Source organism: Taeniopygia guttata, chromosome 1, assembly GCF_048771995.1.
Source record: "Taeniopygia guttata chromosome 1, bTaeGut7.mat, whole genome shotgun sequence".
Taxonomy (NCBI): domain Eukaryota; kingdom Metazoa; phylum Chordata; class Aves; order Passeriformes; family Estrildidae; genus Taeniopygia; species Taeniopygia guttata.
The window spans coordinates 29,627,429-29,646,746 of NC_133024.1; the positions used below are offsets into that span (position 1 = coordinate 29,627,429).

At 46.1% G+C, this 19,318-nt stretch overlaps 2 protein-coding genes and 1 long non-coding RNA gene across 3 annotated transcripts in view; 1 reads left to right on the forward strand and 2 right to left on the reverse strand.

Moving 5' to 3' along the window:
* Positions 1-8: 8 nt before the first annotated feature.
* Positions 9-11,126, reverse strand: ITFG2 (integrin alpha FG-GAP repeat containing 2). Its single transcript, XM_004175973.6, has 12 exons — positions 10,993-11,126; positions 9,396-9,491; positions 8,883-8,924; positions 7,851-8,028; positions 7,410-7,549; positions 6,864-7,012; positions 5,706-5,800; positions 3,893-3,943; positions 3,352-3,443; positions 2,720-2,837; positions 1,953-2,126; positions 9-1,803 (listed from the first exon to the last, which is right to left on the reverse strand). Exons 1-12 carry the CDS (start codon positions 11,086-11,088, stop codon positions 1,661-1,663), a joined length of 1,374 nt encoding a protein of 457 aa, XP_004176021.5. The 5' UTR covers positions 11,089-11,126; the 3' UTR covers positions 9-1,660.
* LOC140683648 (uncharacterized) lies at positions 10,242-12,409 on the forward strand. The gene is made up of 2 exons (XR_012054855.1): positions 10,242-10,380; positions 11,017-12,409. It is a non-coding gene; the product is annotated as an uncharacterized lncRNA (long non-coding RNA).
* The window catches only part of FKBP4 (FKBP prolyl isomerase 4), a 20,449-nt gene continuing 12,354 nt past the window's right edge, over positions 11,224-19,318 (reverse strand). The window contains exons 9-10 of the mRNA XM_030267977.4: positions 18,866-19,105; positions 11,224-15,713 (exon numbers count right to left, since the gene is read on the reverse strand). Of these exons, the coding sequence (XP_030123837.1) occupies positions 15,615-15,713; positions 18,866-19,105 (339 nt within the window). The 3' untranslated portion in view covers positions 11,224-15,614. The remainder of the gene's footprint in view (positions 15,714-18,865; positions 19,106-19,318) is intronic.

Consider the following 19,318-nt stretch of genomic DNA (forward strand, 5'->3'; position numbering starts at 1 on the left):
AGCCTTGCTGCTCTCAACACCACTGCTAATAAGCTTTATTATTACTTGAAAGGTCCCGCCTGAAGGGTCCAGTTTTACACAAGCACTTAGTATGACAGGAGAACATTTAAAAATGCTTCTCAGCAAGGCCATTAAAATGGAGAGAAACTTCTACTGCAGTTAGAGTCAGAAGATACAACGGCCTGAGAAGCAAGCTAGCAGGTACAGAGCAGGTCACATTATTTCATTGCTCCACGCTCCAACTTCCACTGCTACCAAATGCAGGGGACAGCACTGTCCTCTGAAAAGCTTATATAAATCTACAGAGGGAAACTGCAAAGAACAGCTAAGGCTTATTATGTAAAATCCTGCCCTTCTACCACACAGGGCTGCTTCAGCAATAGTCACTTTCACCCAAGGGCAAGACACTCCTTTTCTCTATACAAAGCATTTTCTCCCACTTAGGGCTGCCCTTGGATATTTTGCAGAGTAAAGCACAGCAGGTTTTCAACTGCCTGCAGGATCTTTAAATGCTGCCACTTGCTCCAGATCACTGAATTGTATTTGCTGTGACTCAGGCTGCTGAAGGGTGAAGGGACAGCTCCATCCATCACACACATTCAATAAAGCATCACAAAAGTGAGAGGGGATAATCAATGCAAGCCAGCAGGTAAGCATGCTGCCCCTTTCCTAACAAGCTGAGTTAGGAAAGAGACAAGCTAAGAGAGGGAAAAGTACAGTAACAACAGCACGTGGAAAGGTTCATGCCTGGACATTTGCAAATGAGCTCTCCTTTAGCAGACTCCTCATGCCAGCCCGTGGAACATCACTTCCAGCCCACCTTTTTCAGTTTTGCAGGACTCAAAGCATGATGCTCTCCACAACAAGAGGCAAGAGTGGCATTTCCAATGCTTATTGTGGGGTGGCCAAGCTCTCATAGCACCACAGATCCACAGTTAAGTCAGACTGGTCTTACTGACTGCTTCACAGCTGCTTTGTTTAGTCACCGCCTTCTCTGGGATCACCCTGCCCAAGAAGATGGAGACAAGCAATGACTCTTGACTAGAGCTGGGTTTGCTGGAGCTGCTATCTCTCCACACCTTATTAGTGCAAGGTGTGCATGTTTCCAGCTACTCAGAACAGGCAATTTATGAGAAACTGCTTGGTAGAAGAGCAGCAGCAAAGCAAAGACAAACAATGCATGGCTCTACTTTAAATACACCTAAGTGGGAGAGAAGGCCCATGCCTGCACCCTAACTCAGATCCTCCATCTCCAATTCCTGCACTGTGATCCTGCTAAGAACTCAAAAGTATTCACTGACGTACTTGTAATAATAGGTCAAAATGGAGACTTGGCTCAGCTGTTCTCTCCATATGGGACCACATTGCACCTTCACAGTGACCAGTGGAGCACTGTGGTTAGCGAGGAATACGGAAACTGGCAACAGGAGGCCTACGTGCAGGATCCTTGGCCCTTTCTGTTCTTGTAGCTGCCTCATCTAAAGGCAAACCAACCCGCCACATACAGGTAAACTTATAGCCAAGAACATCCCTTCCCAGCCTGTAGAACCTTTCCTGTTTGAAGTCCCCACCAGATAGGGAAAGAATAGTCATCTTCATCAGATGCCCAATTCCGGCTGCAGAAGAGCTTGTGCTGGCATTAAAGATGTCAGCCTTCTTGTTACAAGGGATCCTGGATGCCACTGCAGTGGGCAGAAGAATCAGCTCCAGCAGGATCCTGCGAGGGGCTGCTGAGATGGTATTTCTCAGGAAAATAGAGTGTTTTGTGAATCAGGTTTCTGACAGCAGAAACATCATTTTTGTCTAAGGAAAAGAGAGAAAACCAGTTGTTAGGCATTCTCACCAGGCAGTGTGAAAGCCTCTTCCTCAAAAAATACTCTGGTTTCCAGCACATCATATGCCATCTTCTCCTCTCTTTCTTTCTGTACATCCTCCACTCTTTCTGCACTCACCTATATCCAGCTGCTCCAGAAGACTTTCAAACTCTGGGTCACCATCCAGGATTTTTAAGAGGTTTGTGGACTCCATTCTCTCCAGCTGCACATCCCAGTAAATGTAGATCTTCTGGCTGAAGCTGACATAAACAAGGCAGGGACTGTTGCTCCCTTCTTTGCATGCATAGAGGCCTGCAGAAAGCAGAAGTGTGGAGATCTGACTACCTCCAAAAGGAAAGAGAAAGCGAATAGTTCACATTTCATGAGGAGGTACCAAAGCTGTTACCAGAAAACAGCGAGCACCTGGGCAGAGATATGGGCCTGGGTATACAAAGTCCCTTTGAGACAATCCAAGAAGCTGTCTCTGAACCACATGAAGCCTGGGGGATTTGCAAGCTGCTTCTTGCAGGTCTGAGAGAAGGAATTAAGCAGAGCCAAAATTCAGGCTGGTTCCATGGGCTCCTCATCTCCACTTAAGAACAGCTAAGAAGTCTGCAAGTTAAAAAAGCGGTGTGGAGGACAAGAGACCACTGTAGTACCTCCAAAAAGGACAAGAAAAAGCCCCCAAGCCACCACAGACAAGCCTCAGCATCACTTTCTCTCACCGTTACTTTTCCCAGATGCCACCAGAGGAAAGACTAACTGGGCCTTATGCAATATGCACACAGGGAAATTTCTGCCTGTCCCCACTGCAGGCAGACAAAGAATTCTGGGTCTTCTAGATGGGAGTAGTAGTTTTGAGGGGGAAATGCTGTGAGGGCTGGCTTTGCAGTCAGGCTTCCCACCTGCACAGAAGGCACTGACATTCTCGTCTGCTTGGAATCTGGCCACAGTCCGATTGTGGTCGATGATGTACGTCTGGCCGTCCCACGCACAGGCAATCACCTCCTCGTGCCCATTGCCCTGCAGGAACCAGTGGAATGCATTTTACACACGTATCACCTACTCCCAGGGCAGTCAAGAATCTTTCTTGCTGGTTCAGAGACACAACACTAATGTCTAGATGTCACTTCTGGACATCTCATCCAGATATTTTGCACTTGGAAACTCATCTCTCTTCTATATGGCAATCCTTACATACTGTAAGAGCTTTTAAATAATCAGGGTATTAGCAGAGAGCAAAACCATCTAGCTTTGCAGTAAGATTGAAGAACAGCTGGGGGACAAGCTGGGGGACATTTACAAATGGATAAATGGATGCTGGGTCTAACAGGCAGACACAGCTCAACCTCTTGCAGCTGGGTAGACTAACCTGAGTGCAGAATGTACTGCTACAGCCAGAATACTCTGTGCCATCCTGAGATAATCCCAGCCTTTTCCAACTGAGTCATACTCCTTCTGCCCTTCCTAAGTTCATATACACAAAGCCATGCTGAGTTTTTGTTTTCCTCTCTCCCAGCCTTGCTCAGATACTCACTGTAACATCCAGCTTTTCCAGAGCAAAGAGCTGGTGATCAACCTGAACAGACCAGAGAAGTTTGTCTGCTCCCTCCATCAGTTTCAGTGTTCCTGAAGAAAGAAACAAACAACTGTTTTGAAAACAATAAAAGAGAGCAAGATGTTTGCTAATGCTAAGCTCTACTCCTTCAACACTCAGGGCTGCTGAGACCTAGCTGCTAATAGCGCAGGTATGGACTTGGCTGCTAAATCCATACTGGACACTTGACCCCACCTACCAGGCTCCTATTATCCAGATATATTAGCCAAGGGGCACTGGCCATGGGAGAGTGAACATAAGCATCTATCCTCACAGTGCCCTCTGTGTCTTCATATAAAATATGTCAGCAGAAAGAGTCCTGGAATCAAACTCTCTTGCCTGATCCTTGAAGGGTTTCTGAAGCCCAGCTTCCCTTTCTTCTAAAAATCAAAAGCACTGAGCCCCCTGGATCCCTGCTTTGAATTAGTGACAGGCCTTGGCTGCCCCACAGGCCTTTCTCCAGGACAGTGGCAGGACTTACCATCTAGAGTACACAGGGCAAAGAGACCTGAGCCATTATTCTCACTGGAGCCTGTAAGTGCAAAAGAAAATTACTGATGTTGACGCCATTTTGTAAAGATCAACCCCCTCCCTCTCCTGAAAACAATAAAAAAGATCAAACTGCCTCCTTTCCTTGCACTGTGCAGGACAGCAGTGACAAATGTCTCTAATTAAATCAGAAGAGGAGAGTCCCCTGACCACCAGGCTGGTTCAGCCCTTCAGTAAACTCTCTACCTAGCTACTAAAAAAAGAAAAGACATCCAAGGTCAAGTTTTAAAAATATGACACTCTCAAAGCGAGGACTGGAGCTGTATTCAACTAAAGCTGCACTTAACCCTTCCAGTGACAACACAGGAGAGGCACTGGCTCCCTGAGGAGGAACCCAGGAAACCCGGCAGACAGGGGCAAGCCAGCAGAGCTGAAAGCAAGCAGGCAGTTTCCCCAGAGTCAGTTAACAACACAAACCTATCTTCAGTGCCCATAGACATTGTAGCTCTAAGCTACAGCCCCTTGCACACTCCCAGGCTGCAAACCACCCCATTTCTGCAGATCAGCCTAAAGCGAAGTCAGCTGGTTGGCTGCTTAACTGCACCTAGTGATAAGTACCCAGACAGGCTCTGATCCAAGAGATCTGCTGTGTCCCCTTGGAAACTGGTCAGCATGGCACTCTTCAGCTGGTCCTTTATTGACGGTCCAGCATCAATGGGCTTTTCTGCAGCCTGCTCTTCATCCCTTATTCTGTGTGACTTCATTTTTCAGAGACATCTCTCAATAGATGCAGGGCTTCATATGCAGTGAAATAATTGATTTCATGCTCTGTTGACCATGTTGCTCACAGCAGCATCAGAGATGCTGAAAACATGACAAGCTTAGGAACTGGGCAGGAAAGGTCCTCTGAGAGGGTGGGCTCCAGTGGATTGCTCTTGTCCACAACCTCTAATTACACTGGACAGGCTGAATCATTCTCAGACAGCACTGCAGGAGGCAATACTTGGGCAGAGCAATACAAGAGAAAGTGATCTCGGCTGGGAGTTTTCTGCCTTCTATTATGCCCACACACTCCAAGGCAGAGTGGAAGCTTATTCTCCATAGGTACCAAAGGAGGGCTCAGCAGGTGCACCAGGCACAGGTCAGAGCACAAGGAATTACAGGAGGGAAGCAGTGGTAGCATGCAAGAAAATTCTGGACGCAGGAGCAGTGTGTCCAGTCACGGCTGAGAGAATCTGGCAGCTGTGCAGATTTTAGATAAAAGACATGAACACAACACAGTGGAAAAAGAGGACAATAATACAGATTAAATATGGAAGCAGCTATGGAGAGGTTGGGGCTGCACAGGAGGAGGAAGAGGAGCAGCACAGAGCCACCAGGAATTGAGATTCAAATGCTGAAAAGCAAGAATGAAGATGAGGGTGTAGGACGGAAGAGATGCATCTAGGGAAGAAGGAGGCATAAGCTGCAGCCATGCAGAAGCAAGGATCAAGGACATCTGTAGGAGCATGGCATGGCAGCCATTCAAACTGACTAAATGCAGGTCAGCAGAGGCTGCAGAAAAACTCTTGTGCTGAGTGAAGGATAAGGGCTACCTAGGGAAGGACAAAGGCTATAAAAAGCTCACATACAAATATCCAACTGTCTTTCTTTGGGAGCTGGCTAAGAGAAGCTGAGATCCCTGTGTCCTTGCAGCAGCCTCTCACAGTTTTTTTTGCTACCACAGGAAATCTGATGTCATTCTGTGCTGAAAAACCATCAGGGGCAACTGCTGGGCTGGAGACCCCAAGCTGCTGATCTCTCACCTCGGGCAATGCTACCAATCAGATGAGTGGAGACATTCTTGTTGTGAATCCGCCCAGATGTCTGGTGTAGAATCACATCTCGAACAGGGGCCTCACTGGGGAAAAGAGAAAGACAACAGGGAAAAGTTAGGGAACCATGCCTGGGACTGTCTCAGAACAATATCAGGAGCAGTGTATTCCAAAGCTCTACAAATCCAGACAGTGACAGAGTTTGTGAACAGGTTGAGCTCTTTAAGGGTAAAGGAAGAACACACATGCCACCCCAGGTATTAAAGAAATGTACCAATTTTTAAAAACAGAAACCCAGTATGATTTGATGCATAAAAAAACCAAAAAACAGTAAGGCCTGTATTGCAATGAAGGAATAAAAGGACAATTTTTGTCATTACTGTTACAAAAGCCTGGCTGCTTTTCTCTCACAAAATATCTGCTCAGACTGAACAGGTTGGTGAGAGACTACATCTGGGCCTGGCTTCTGGCTGTAAGGGTACCATTCCACTGAGTTCTCTAAGACATCAAGGAGACTTGCCTAGGTTCCCTCTTGCTGCAGTTTTTTGAGTCTGACTTGAAGTCTCACAGAACACCACAGAAGCACCCAAATTCCCCACCAGGATCCTTCCAGCACCAAGACAGTAACAAGCACCTCACTGCTCATCCTGGTTGCTGTGGTTGTGATTAACATACTAGCTGCCAGGGGTCTCATTAGAAAAACTTCTAATTGCCTCATCTGCAGGAAACAAGAGAATGAGCCCAGTCTTATCCTGAGCTTCAGATGTATTTGGTTTGGCCCAGTCTCTCAGCTGTTAACCTGCAATTTGATGACCTTTCTCTGGAAATCTAGGTCACTCATTTCTCTACCTTAGCTCCCAGTAGTGAGGAACCTCAGGGAGCTGTTTTTGCCACTCTCCTTGCCCAATTCAAGAAGAGAGTGGGATACAAGGAAGGCAGCAGTATTCATCTTTGTGACAGAGACATGAAGAGTATTCACGGAAGCTTGGGTGTAGGTGGGCTTAAGTGATGAGGTGCCAGTAGCACAGCAGGTCACTGAAGCAAGGACAGTGACAGGCCCCCTTGCTTTGCAAGTGACATGGTGGCACTCCCTTTCAACAGGCATCTACAGTGGCCAGTGCTCATGTACCCCTGCAGGAACACCCTCACCTGCTTGGGGCAGATCCGTCCCTTCCTGCGGCTGTGTCCCGCTGCTCCGTGTCCCAGGTGCACAGCAGGATGGCATAGCCACAGCCTGGCTGTGACACCATCAGCTCTGGTGACCCATCAGGGCCTGGGTTCACAGATAGGCTGTCCACCTACAGTGGCAGAGGAAAAACATGGATAGAGTCAAGAACTCCAAAAGGTTTACAGTGCTCCCTGCAACTAAATTTGAATATTAAATCCTCTGATAGAGCTGAGCAGCAGCTGAACAAATTCAGCTGGAAGCAAAACATCCAAGCTCAGTAAAAGGTTGGTTCCCTTCCAAAAGCCACTCTAAAACAACACTGGTACTTCCCACTAATGCTCTCTCATTGGGCAAGAGCTTCTCAGACCAACTACAGCTATAGAGAAAAATCACTGGGCAAATCTCTCAAGCCATCAACATGACAATTGTTTTGTAAATTGGACTGAGATTCTGTGCTTCTTCTCTTTAAAAAGCCACCTCTTGAACAATGTATGACAAGTACTGCTCTGAACATCCTTTTTCCTTACCTGACCTTCTAGAAGCCATTTCTTCAACAGGATCAACTGCCCAGAGACATGGTCTGGATTCTCTGATGAGTCCTCCCAGCGGAAGGCACGGACCACCCTGTCAGTGTAACCCACAACCAACTCACACTTCCCATCTCCATCTGCAGGGAAGAGCAAAAGACAGCTGGACTCTTCCAAGCCCCAAGAGCCCAAAAATGCAGAAACCACTCTGCTGGTTTCTATAGTTAGCATCCCTGAGGATCCCAACCATAATGAAAACTTGCACTTCAGAAAAATTCTGAAGTTCTTGTTTCTCCCTTCCACGACTTGGCTGTGGTTTGTTGGAGTGTCAGTTTCAGCAAGACAGTAATTTCCTTCTGCATGTCCCCCCAACCTTCTCTCCCCACTGCCTCACACACAAACTCCTTCACCCTGAATTCCCACACCATCTCTGTGGCTCACCAATGTCATTGATGAGCATGACCTTGGTGTTGGCAGGAATGTGCTGCTTGAACACGGGCTTCTGCTCTTCTGCCCCTGCCAACTCATGGTGGCCTGAAGCATCTGGGTGTTTTGAATTCAGAGAAGTCAGGTCAAAAAGATGAAACCAGCCTTCTGCACTCACAGCCACCACGAAATTCTGTCAGGGAAGAGAAGGATCTTTTTTTTCTTCCTCTTTTAGAAACTGCAGAAGCTGTCCAACAGCAGGGCAAAGGAAGACACAAGGGTAGATTGATCAAGATCAGTGACTGCTACAGGGAGAACAGGAACTTTCTGGCCAGCACACGAACTTCTCTGCTACTGGCAGGGTCCAAACTTCTTGCTCATCTTTGTCAGACGACAGTATCAAGCAGATATGTGTGCAATCCTCAAACAATGTGTGGCTTTCTCAATGCCCACATCAGTTCTGCTCCCCACTAGAGGAAACACAGCTACAGTATTTCGGGCAGAGTGTCTGAACTGGGACCTTTGGACTCATTGGTCCTGGCTTAACCCCCAGGAACAGCAATCCAACAAAAGGAGTCATAATAGACCCAGTGGAATTTTCTTGGGAGTCCAGACTATTCCATGTCTCAGTCTTGTTTAGATGACCTTAAATGCACACAGCCAAGTGGAAGAAGGACCATGCCCCACAGCAGACATCAGACCAAGGAAGGCAAAAGTCACTGAGCAAATGGAGCAACCCTCAAACCACCAAAGCCTTGTGGGGCTCTCATAAGGGTACATGGAAATCAAAAGTGCTCTCTGAAGATAAGATGGATTTCCTTGCTCACTAAAACCCACATAAGGCTCACAGAAAAATACCAGTTATATATAAACAGAAGAACAGTTTAAAAACACTGGTGCTAAAACTCTATGAGCAAAGGCAGACCCTGGAGAGACAGCACCTACAATGTGTCCTCCTCCACACTCAGCATGTGACATGACCCTAATCTCCTGAACACCTCCCACATGCCCTACAGACACAGCTGGGAAGAGTTTGGCTTTTCTCACCTTTCCTTTATTGCACACATCTCCCACACGGACACATGTGAGCTGCAAAAGAAAACAAGGCCATCCATGAGAAAAGGCAAACCAACCCAGCACCATGGGATACAGCTCTGCCATACCCCCTCCCCTCCCATAACGCATCTCTTGAACTCCTAACAGCCTTTTGAAGGACAAGGACGGCAAAGCCAAGGGACAGAAACACAACTAGCCAGAGCCCTGGGGCAAACCTCACAGTGCACAGAGCAGGGTAAAGGTGGGACAGAAGCCCAGTTTCTATGTTTGTCCATTAATGTGCAATTAATAATGTCCAATCTGTTTGTCCATTAATTTGCTCATCACTTCCAACCCAAGGGGCTGTAGGCAAAAGCGGGATCTTGAATAATTACACAAAAGACATCAGAATCAGTTCTGGCTGCCATTCCTTTCCAGCCTACATATTTTAGGTAAAGGACAAGGATAGCTGGCTGCACATACACCAAAAGGCCCAACCATTTAGAACATTTATCAAGAACTGACCATTCCTTGGCAAGATCGCACAGCCCAGGGCTTGCTATCATCATTCTTGTAAACATAGAGCTTTCCATTGGTGTCTCCCACCACGAGTTCATTCAGCTGTACAAGAAAATCGGGTTAGTAGGGAGAAATCCACAATTGCATTAACAGCAAAAATTTCAGAATTTGAATCCAAAAATCACTCTGTGGGAAGAAGCAGCAAAATAAAATTAGTTAAACAGACAATCTTGAATCAAAATGGAAGGTCTGGGAAAATAAAAAAGCCTTAATTTTATTCTTGAAAATAAAAGAGATGGGGAACAGCTCCTTAGAGCAACATCCTATTACCCACTGCTTCTCCACTCATTGTTTCAGAGCTGTCACTGACTGTTTTAACATCCTGTTTGGATGTTGAAACAATCATCATTACTCCATCTTCCATCCTTCAATCTAGAGTGACTTGAATCATATAAGGAAGATGATGACAATGACAATGACAAAAATATAACCACCCAGGAAGAGAGTCCAAGAACTCAACAGATTTACACATGATGCTCAATTTCACTGCTGAAGGGGTAAAGGGATTTCAGAATGGTGATTATTTCTTTAAGGAAGATTTCTAAAAATCACCAACCACCCATGCTGATGAGCCTACTCCCATTATCCTATCTCCTGCATCGTGCTTCTGCATATTTAAATGGTGTACATCTCATAACCCCCTGCACACCTTACACTACAGAACAACTTTTTATAGGGAAATCTCTTTAATCATCTACGACATTGCTAGCCATGACATTTTCCAGGATAAGGCTATTGAGGACAAACAGTCGACATATAGCTGGTTTAGGTAACCTCTTCCTAGTTAGACAAATCAAAACCAACCACTTCAGGGGCTCACAGCACCACTCCCAATGCACATCCATCCATCACACGGGTCAAGAGGCACCGAGACTTGGCTCTACCCTGTTTGCGATCTGCAGAGCATCCCTACACCCCAGCGCTGTGACAGGTGAGTGTCTATTAAGCAAAGTGAAGCTCCCCTCTGCCTGTGCACCAGCCGGGGCACATGTAATGGCGAGGGAAGCCCTGACCCGCGGCAGCCCAGCAAACATTTCCTGCGCAGGGGGACTCCCGGGGGGTTTTGTCCAAAGCCCCGCGGCCCTGGCGCCGCCCGCCAAGCCCCGTGTGTGTCCCCGGGGCCGCACCAGCCGCTCGCTGCTTCCCCTCAGCCCCGTGTGTGTCCCCGGGGCCGCACCAGCCGCTCGCTGCTTCCCCTCAGCCCCGTGTGTGTCCCCGGGGCCGCACCAGCCGCTCGCTGCTTCCCCTCAGCCCCGTGTGTGTCCCCGGGGCCGCACCAGCCGCTCGCTGCTTCCCCTCAGCCCCGTGTGTGTCCCCGGGGCCGCACCAGCCGCTCGCTGCTTCCCCTCAGCCCCGTGTGTGTCCCCGGGGCCGCACCAGCCGCTCGCTGCTTCCCCTCAGCCCCGTGTGTGTCCCCGGGGCCGCACCAGCCGCTCGCTGCTTCCCCTCAGCCCCGCGCCGGCCCCGTCCCCGAGGCGGCCCCGCGGGCTCCCCCAGCGGCCCGCTGCCCCGGCCCGCCCCACCCCAGGCTCTGGGCTCGGACCGAGTCGTTGTCGGCGTCCCCCAGGCAGATGGCGTGCGGGAAGAGGCTGCCCGCGAAGTCCAGCGCCACGCACTGCACGTAGCTGACGGAGCGCATCCCGGCGCGGAGAAAGCCCAGCGCAGGGCCGGGAATGGCGGAGCGGAGCCGGGAATGGCGGAACGGGGCGGGGCGCGGCAGGGCCCGCCCGCTGCCCCCGCGCCGGAAAGGATCACACACGCAGACACACACGGGTGAGGATTACAAAGTCAGGACTGTAACTGTTTATTTTAAGCATTGTTTGTTTTTTCTTTCCTCTATAAGGACATACATAACGAAGTTTATAGTTGAAGTTTACATGCATGACCTCACTCACAAATACCAGTATTGCCACCTTCTGCCGGCAACCAGAGCCACTTTTAAAGACAGCATGGAAAATCCGCTCAGCTGCCTGAACAGGGCATGTTTAGCGTCCTTAACAGATTTACATTTTCAAACAATTCATAGTTTATGTAGTAACAACAAGGGCACAGTGGTACTTTCAAGACTGCTCACACTTAACAACAGATGCACCATTGACTTTTTTTAGATGTGCCACAGAAATCACTTTTTGCTTTCAGAAACATGTACAACTATCATGCCTGTAGGAGATTTTGAAAATTGCTGTTCAACAATTAGAAAATTATCATTAGGACTTGGCCCTATGCTTTAGCAGCCAAAAGTTTCAGCCACAGAGGCTTGTATTTCCAGGAATAATTAGCAACAAATCAAGGTATTTACTTGGTGAAGAATAAGTACTCTGGCTTGGCATTCCTGTCCCCTTCAACTATTTCTCTAGGTCTTTAAATCCCTTCTTCTAACCCCAGCTGACATTCACAGTGTTGTTTCCCACAAGAGGGGGTAGTGCTTTGGTATAAATTTTTCACATACATAGGGCTGTTACTATAGTCAGAGCTCATGAAAATCACCTCCATTACCTGGCAACCCTAAGGCTTTATTAGTCAAAAGAAATCAGCATTTCCTTAAGTGAAGTGACCTCCCAAGCATCTCTCCTACCTCTGTCCTATCCCACCCACCCATGAGATTCAGAGCACTGCAGCTCCCAGCTCTCTAACCAAGCTCCAAGCCAGCAGCAGGTGCTGAATTTGGTGTCTGGGGCAGGGCAGCACTCCAAGCAGCCCTTGCCTGGTGACAGTTCCAGGACCCAAACTGGGCTGGCACTGCTGCAGGACAGGTGCTGGCACTCCCCCAGACCCCACGAGTTTAAGTGCTTACACAGTACTTCTGTTTCAGCAAAGGAGACCAGGAATTCACATTGTATTACATGTTAAAAACAGGGATACTCTCTGCAATATAAACACAAATTCCAGCCCGTGTCATGCCATGCAAAGACATCTTTCTCAACATGAAAAAGTCAATTTATTTTAATCTGAAACAGATTCTCTACCTTTCTTCTGCAGAGCAGGCAAAAAAGATTGCCCCTTCTGCCCCTGTCTCTAAAGAGGACACTGGAGTTGCTGAATTAAACACCACATAATAGGATAAACAACAACTGAGTTTGAGTATTATGTTCCATGCCTTCAGACAAAAAAAGCCCACCCCAACCAAAAGCCCCCACAAAATTCAAAAGCACACCCACCCCCAAACAAGACACACAAACTGCAGAAAGAAGCAGAATACTGAGTAATAGCTTTCTTGTGAAATTTGGGTAAGCAGATGTTAGAATCACTCAGGAGTTTGTAGTTCATTAAAAATACTTGCAATATGTAAGCCATTATCATTTTCACTTCAAAGCCAGTCACTCTCAGATGTATTGGTTTGGGTTTTTTTCCCCCTCTGGTCCAGTCATACATTGTAGTGGGGTGAAGAGGAAGGTAGCAACATGAACATAGAACAACCTCTATGTATAGGTTACAGACTTGCTTTATGCAGTTTCCAGCAACTTAATTTTTCCCTTTTGAATATATATGGGTAAATACTGTATCAAATATTGTGGGAATTTACTATGGTAATGAAAAAACAATATTAAAAAAATAATCAGGACACTGGCTATGTGGACAAGGTAACACTGACCAAAGGACAGTATATTCTCTCAATTCTGTGCAAATTCCAATAAAAACCCACGAAAAGTTGAGTTTTCTTGAGTTTAATTGGAGCTTTATTACTTAAGCTGAGACTTCACAGTCTTCACCTTTCAGCAACTTGCAAAGAGGAGGCATACAAGAAAGGCTATAATACTTAATGGAAGGGACTCCCTACTGAACAGGGGGAAAAGAGGGGCAATCCCAAGGCAGAACTGGGAGCGCAAATTTGTTCTTAAGTTTCGCATGAGGACTCCTGAAAAAAGCTGATTACTTGAAGCAAATCGAGGAAATTAAATTTAGAAAGCAGAACCTGGGATTAAAGTAAGGCAGAACCAGAAAGAAAAACACAGACGACGAAACAGGGACTAGTGACCTGTCAGCCTCAGCTCTGTGCCTGGGAAGATCACGGAACAGATCCTCCTGGATGCTATGCTAAGGCACATGGAGGACAGGGAGGTGACCAGGGACAGCCAGCACAGCTTCACCAAGAACAAGTTCCATCTGAGCAGCCTAGCAGCCTTCAATGGACAAGGGAAGGACTACAGGTGCCATTTACCTTCATTTCTGTAATTTTCTGTCTTAGACACAGTTCCCCACAACATCCTTCTCTCTCTAAATTGGACAGAGATGGATGCAGTGGGTGTGACTGATAGATAAGAAATTGGTTGCATGTGCGAGGATGCTGGACTCCAGGATGGTTTGGATGGATGGAGATGAGAGATCTCTGAAGGCTGCTCTTAGAATACAGTTTATTAGAGAGGGTGAAAGGCCCTGCTTGGAGTCGCCAGACGCGACACGTGGCAGGCCTCAGGGAGTGGGGGAGGGGAGAGACAAGGGGTAGAGAGAGATAAGAGAGGATCCCAAGAGGGAGAGGATGTTCCAGGAGAAGGGAAGTTCCAAAAGAGCATCTGGCTCCTCAGAGACTCCTTACCAGGGGTCTTCAAGCTGGGCTGGAACAAGACTTAGGCCAATGGGGTCACAGATACCAGATGCTTCAGGGGAGGGTTACAGGTGTGGGATGAACCATAGATTTTGGGGGTGAGACAGAACATTCCATTTAACCTTTGGGCCTATCTGTAGGTAAGGGCATTGTTCAACCAGAAGGGGGGATTGTCTTCATCCTGGCTGTACTATTGTTTTCTAGTTGCTCAGTAACTAAGGTCTGGTATCTCAAAACTTGTTACCATCTCAATCTCTGTATTTTCTAAGTCTTTTGCCAGGCAATCATATTTATAAGGCTTTCCTATTTCATCTTCCCCAACACACATGGTCACATCTACAGGCTAGTGGTCAACAGCTCAGCATCCCAATGGACACCAGTGACAAGTGGTGTCCCTCAAGGGTCCATACTGGGACCAGTGTTACCATCATCTTCATTCATGACATGGATGAAGGGGTAGAGTGCACCCTCAGCAAATCTGCAGGTGACACCAAGCTGAGCAGCTCCCTTGTCACAGGGTAACAGGATGGCACCCAGAGCAACCTGGACCAGCCTGAGAAGTGGGCCCCTGTGAAACTCATGAGGCTTCAATAAGGCCAAGTGCAAGGTGCTGCGCCTGGGCTGGGGCAACCCCTGGTGTCAATAAAGGCTGGGGGATGAACAGATCCAGAGCAGCTCTGCCAAGAAGGATTTGGGGCTGCTGTTGAATGAGAGGCTGGACATGAGCTGGCAATGTGCACTCACAGCCCAGAAGCCAATTGTAACCTGGGCTGCATCCAAAGCAGCGTGGGCAGCAGGGGAGGGAGAGGATTTTGACCCTACTCTGGTGAGACCCCAGCTGGAACACCCTTCTGGGGTCCCCAACACAGGAAGGACATCGACCTTTTGGAGCAAGTCCAGAAGGAGGACCACCAAGATGATTAGAGGGATGAAGCACCTCTCCCTATGAAACAAGGCTGAGAGAACTGGAATTGTTCAGCCTGGAAAAAAGAAGGCTTTGGGTGGACCAAACTGTGGCCTTCCAGTACCTTAAAGGGAACCTACAAGAAACATGGAGAGAGACTATTTACAAGGGCAAGTAGTGACAGCACAAAGGTGGGTGGCTTCAAACTGAAAGAGGCCAGGTTAAAATTACGTATTAGAATGAAATTCTCTATTCTGAGGGTGGTGAGGCACTAGAACAGGCTGCCTAGAGAAGCTGTAGATGCTCCATCCCTGGAAGTATCCCAGACCAGGCTGGATGGAACTCTGAGCAACCTGGTCTAGTGAAGGGTGTCCCTGTCCATGGCGGGGCGGGGGAGGGGGCGGAACTAGATCTTTTGAGGTCCCTTCCAACTCAAGCCATTCTATGATTCTAAGAAAATGCAAATAAAACAAGCAGAGTAAATCCAGACAGAACCCAAACAGTAACAGAGGCTGAATGAATAAATAAAGTCACTAGGATTAAACCAGATTTATGCTGCCACTCAGCTTCTTAAACAGCCACATAAAGCTGTAACTGACTGTGGCATGGTGGCTTCAGCCTCTGCTCCCTTGAAGCCACTATCCAACCAGGTAGAAAAATAAAGGTCTAATTCACTGGAAATTCTTTCATTTACAAAACTAATGGAATAGGGGTTTTCTTATGCTTCTGCTTCAACTTCTGATTTATCTTCAACTCCATTCTGCGCATCTTTCATTTCTGCATCTTCAGTGTGGCTTGTCTGAAGAGTAGCAGATGACTAAATAGAGAGACAAAGAAAATATATTAATATGTTATACAAAATTGCTAGCACAAACAATGTTTGATTCTTATTACTTGGAAAGCTTGTCTACCCTGCCAGACTGAATTAAGATATTAGGATCTTCAGCCAAAAGAAAACAAAAATTTTCATGCATCTAAGAAACCAGAAGCAGTGAGAGGAGGCCAAAATATAATACTGGTATTGGTGGTTATGATTCTTAATGTGGCCTGCACACGCTTGCCACACAACAATTTCTTAGAAGTCTTTTAACTGAAATTCATTTATCAAGCTTCTGCAGGAACTGCTTTTGCCCTGCTTCAATACTAAGGTCATAAATTTTCAGCCATTCCCATGGCCTACCCTGACCCAACCTGTATGAGGCACACTTGCACTCAGCATAAGTATCTCTGTTGGACAACTAGTTTTTTGAAGGGACATTTCAAACTCAACAACAGCAATTTGGATGTCCTGTGCAAGAGCTTAACTGGAAGAAGATATGATCTAACAATGTGGCTGTTCTAAAGCTCTCTCCTGTTGCATCTTCCTCATAAAAAGGTGTGGACGGCAGAGAGCCCTGAGGTAGGGCTCCATGGTCAGCTTTTACAAAACAATATAACCAGCACATCCTGACCTTGCAATAATTTTCAAGGACAGTAAGGGGAGGTGAAAATATCTTGGCTTGCTCATCTCAAAACCTAGTGCAATGAAATTGCTATTCTACCAGTCACCCCAGCATCTTGAGCCATCTGTTTTATGAAGTTCTTAAATGAGAACAGACAAAAACAAGCAAAGTCTTAAGCATGCAATGCTAGGAGAGCGGAATGGGGGTGGGGGGAAAGGGGCAGAATCCTTAAAATCTTACACCAACTTGGCTGCAACACAAACCCACATTTAAAAGAACATTAATGCATGAAAGATCGATTTTTCATCCTTAGAAGCATTCCAAGAGTTAAGTCTTCTCTCCACAGAAAATCTGTTAGCTACCAATCCTGGGTTTAAGGTAAGGTGATAAACATCCTAACCTTCAAAAATACACACTTTACATATGTGAACTTTTCAAATTACTGAAACAAACTACTGATGCAAGAGTGGCTGTTGAATTTAACAGTCTGTGCCAGGAACATCAGAACTGCAGTCCAAGCTATCTTCTCAGCAATCAGAAGACATTTAGTAAACAAAATCTCTTCTCCAGAACTTTGAACTTATACTACACCACCACTAACAGACACTGTTGGGGCTAGAGTAAAGCAACATTATACATGCAGTAAGAGGAAAACAAGCTTTTAATGAAAGAAAACTACCTCAAGACTGGCCCAGGGAGTAAGCATCCTTTACAGTTTATAGTCCCATCAATCCCATTTCATATAAGACCATATCCATTTAAGGCAGGCCAGATGGCTCAGAGGAAAAAGCCCAGCACACTGCACATTCCCAAGATCATCTAACTTGTTGGAAAGAATTCACCAGGCCAGTGGTATCCAGGCCTGTATCAGCAATAGTGTGTCCAGCAGGATCAGGGCAAGGATTGTCGTCTTGTACTATAGTGAGGCCATACCTCAAATCCTGTGTCCAGTGTTAGATGCCGAACAATAATCTTTCATTTACATTTGGTTGGAGTCCAACCTAAAGGATTCTACAACTTTAAACTGATGCTATCCCAAGCAGATAGGGAAACTGGGACTAAGTGCCATGTTTTTCCAACATCCCAAACAGTCTGCAGTGCAAAGACTATGAGTCTGCCTTTTGCCAAAAATATTACTCTACCAATTATCTGTCTTAGGAGTTGAAGAAAGCTCAAGGCTTTTGAAGTTGTATTGGGTATATCTTGTTTCAGCAATCCACCCTTCCTATCAACAGATCTTGCTGTATCCCACACCTAGTGGAGGAAGCTGAAAGGATCCTTCACAACAGAGCCAGACAGCTGGCAACTACATCCTGCCATTTCAGAAGTGAAGATGCCTAACTGTGAAATAATTCTACTTTGGTTGCTGTATCTTTATATTCTTGAGATTTTTTTATTAAAGCCTAGCAAAATTAAGATACTGTGTTACTTTACATCACTGTGTCTAGAAGGACAGAATACTTTTTTCTAAGCTCCAATACACAAGGACTGTTGACATCAAGCTGCTTTAGCCAAAAACAGAAGAGACAAAGTATTTCATGTAGGAAATTGTCAGCTGACAGTCTGAAATGGCTGAACTGTCAGGATACACTCATCTGAGGACATCATGCCTCTGGAAAGACTGAATTACACAATTAATCAAAGGAGATTAATGTACCAATATCTGGCAATTCTTTATGTTCTTCATGCATATTATGGAAAGATGAAAATAACCTCCCAAGACACAAGCTTCTGTACTCCCCACTGTTACTGAGGAAATTTATGAGTCTGACATAAATCTCAGATTTGTCTGAGAAGTTACAGGTCCATCATGTCCTTCTAGACCATCAGATTTAAGGAAAAGAACCAGAAGGTTTTCTCAGGATATATGATTCTCACCAGTAACCTGAAATATTTCTTGGTAGCTAATACAATCTTGTTATAACCTGTATTCACATACTGCCAATATTAACTGAACCAGTATTTACTAAAATTCTAGTGAAAGCTTATTAGGAAAATTATCCATACAGCAGAATAATCAATCTTCTGACATTTCACAATCTATCTGTGATATCTGTAATGAAGACCATCAACCACATCCTAACGTCTCTGTGAGAAGCAAGACAGTGCTCAGCACCCTCTGTATGACAGACACAATTTCTCACTAGATGGATACCCCAGGCACCAGAACAGCCTGCTCTTTGCAACAGGCTCTAGAGGAATAAGTGCTTTTTCCACTTCTAGAACATTGCTGCATTTACATCTATCTCATCACTTCAACTGCCTTCTGATTAACACTGGTCTGTGGCAAATTCAGTTGAAATAGGTGAAAGCTTTCTCTGCAATGATAGATACTGCTGGTTTTCCTAGATGGCCTAATAATTTTGACTGTTGGTATTTTGAATTCCATCCTTGCTCCCCAAAGGAGACTACTTGACTGTTCTCCTGCTGTAATTATCTGTAATAAGAAGCAAGCTGAGTACCTAAACCACTGTTCCTCGTGTAACATGACACCACCTCCTGTAACGTTCAGAGAAGTGTTACTTACCTTTAAGTCTTTGTCTGCCAGCCTTTGGAACATGTTGGCATACATCTTTTTCTCCTTCTCATGCTGCTCCCGTATTTTTTGCTGACAAGTCACCAGTTGCACTTTGGCAGCTTTGTTACTTGGATAAAGCTGTATCACTTTCTGGAAATCTGCTCGGGCCAACTCAAAGTCATTGACAGCCAAGTGAGCTTCTCCACGCCGGAAAAGGCCTTTTTCATTGTTGCTATCCAATTCGAGTGCCTGCATTCAAAAAAACAAAAACACGTTCAGTAATTATTTTTCTTTTATAAAAATGATATGTAGTCAGAACACCAGCAACTGCTAGGAACTGTACCTTCTGATGTAGCCTTATGAGTCTTGTCAGGGCTTACTAATAAAGTCAGTGGAATACAGTAGAAGTATAAAGAGGAATGAATATAGTAGGCTATTTGAGAAGAGAACCAGCAAGTCTAA

Bases quoted from the DNA above. Each gene is read 5' to 3' on its own strand.
- ITFG2 (XM_004175973.6), bottom strand. From the start codon at position 11,088: ATGCGCTCCGTCAGCTACGTGCAGTGCGTGGCGCTGGACTTCGCGGGC. The intron at 9,492-10,992 runs GTCCGAGCCCAG...TTTCTTGTACAG, and splicing joins GGGACGCCGACAACGACTCG to CTGAATGAACTCGTGGTGGG. The intron at 3,444-3,892 runs GTAAGTCCTGCC...TTCTTTCTTCAG, and splicing joins TGCCCTGTGTACTCTAGATG to GAACACTGAAACTGATGGAG.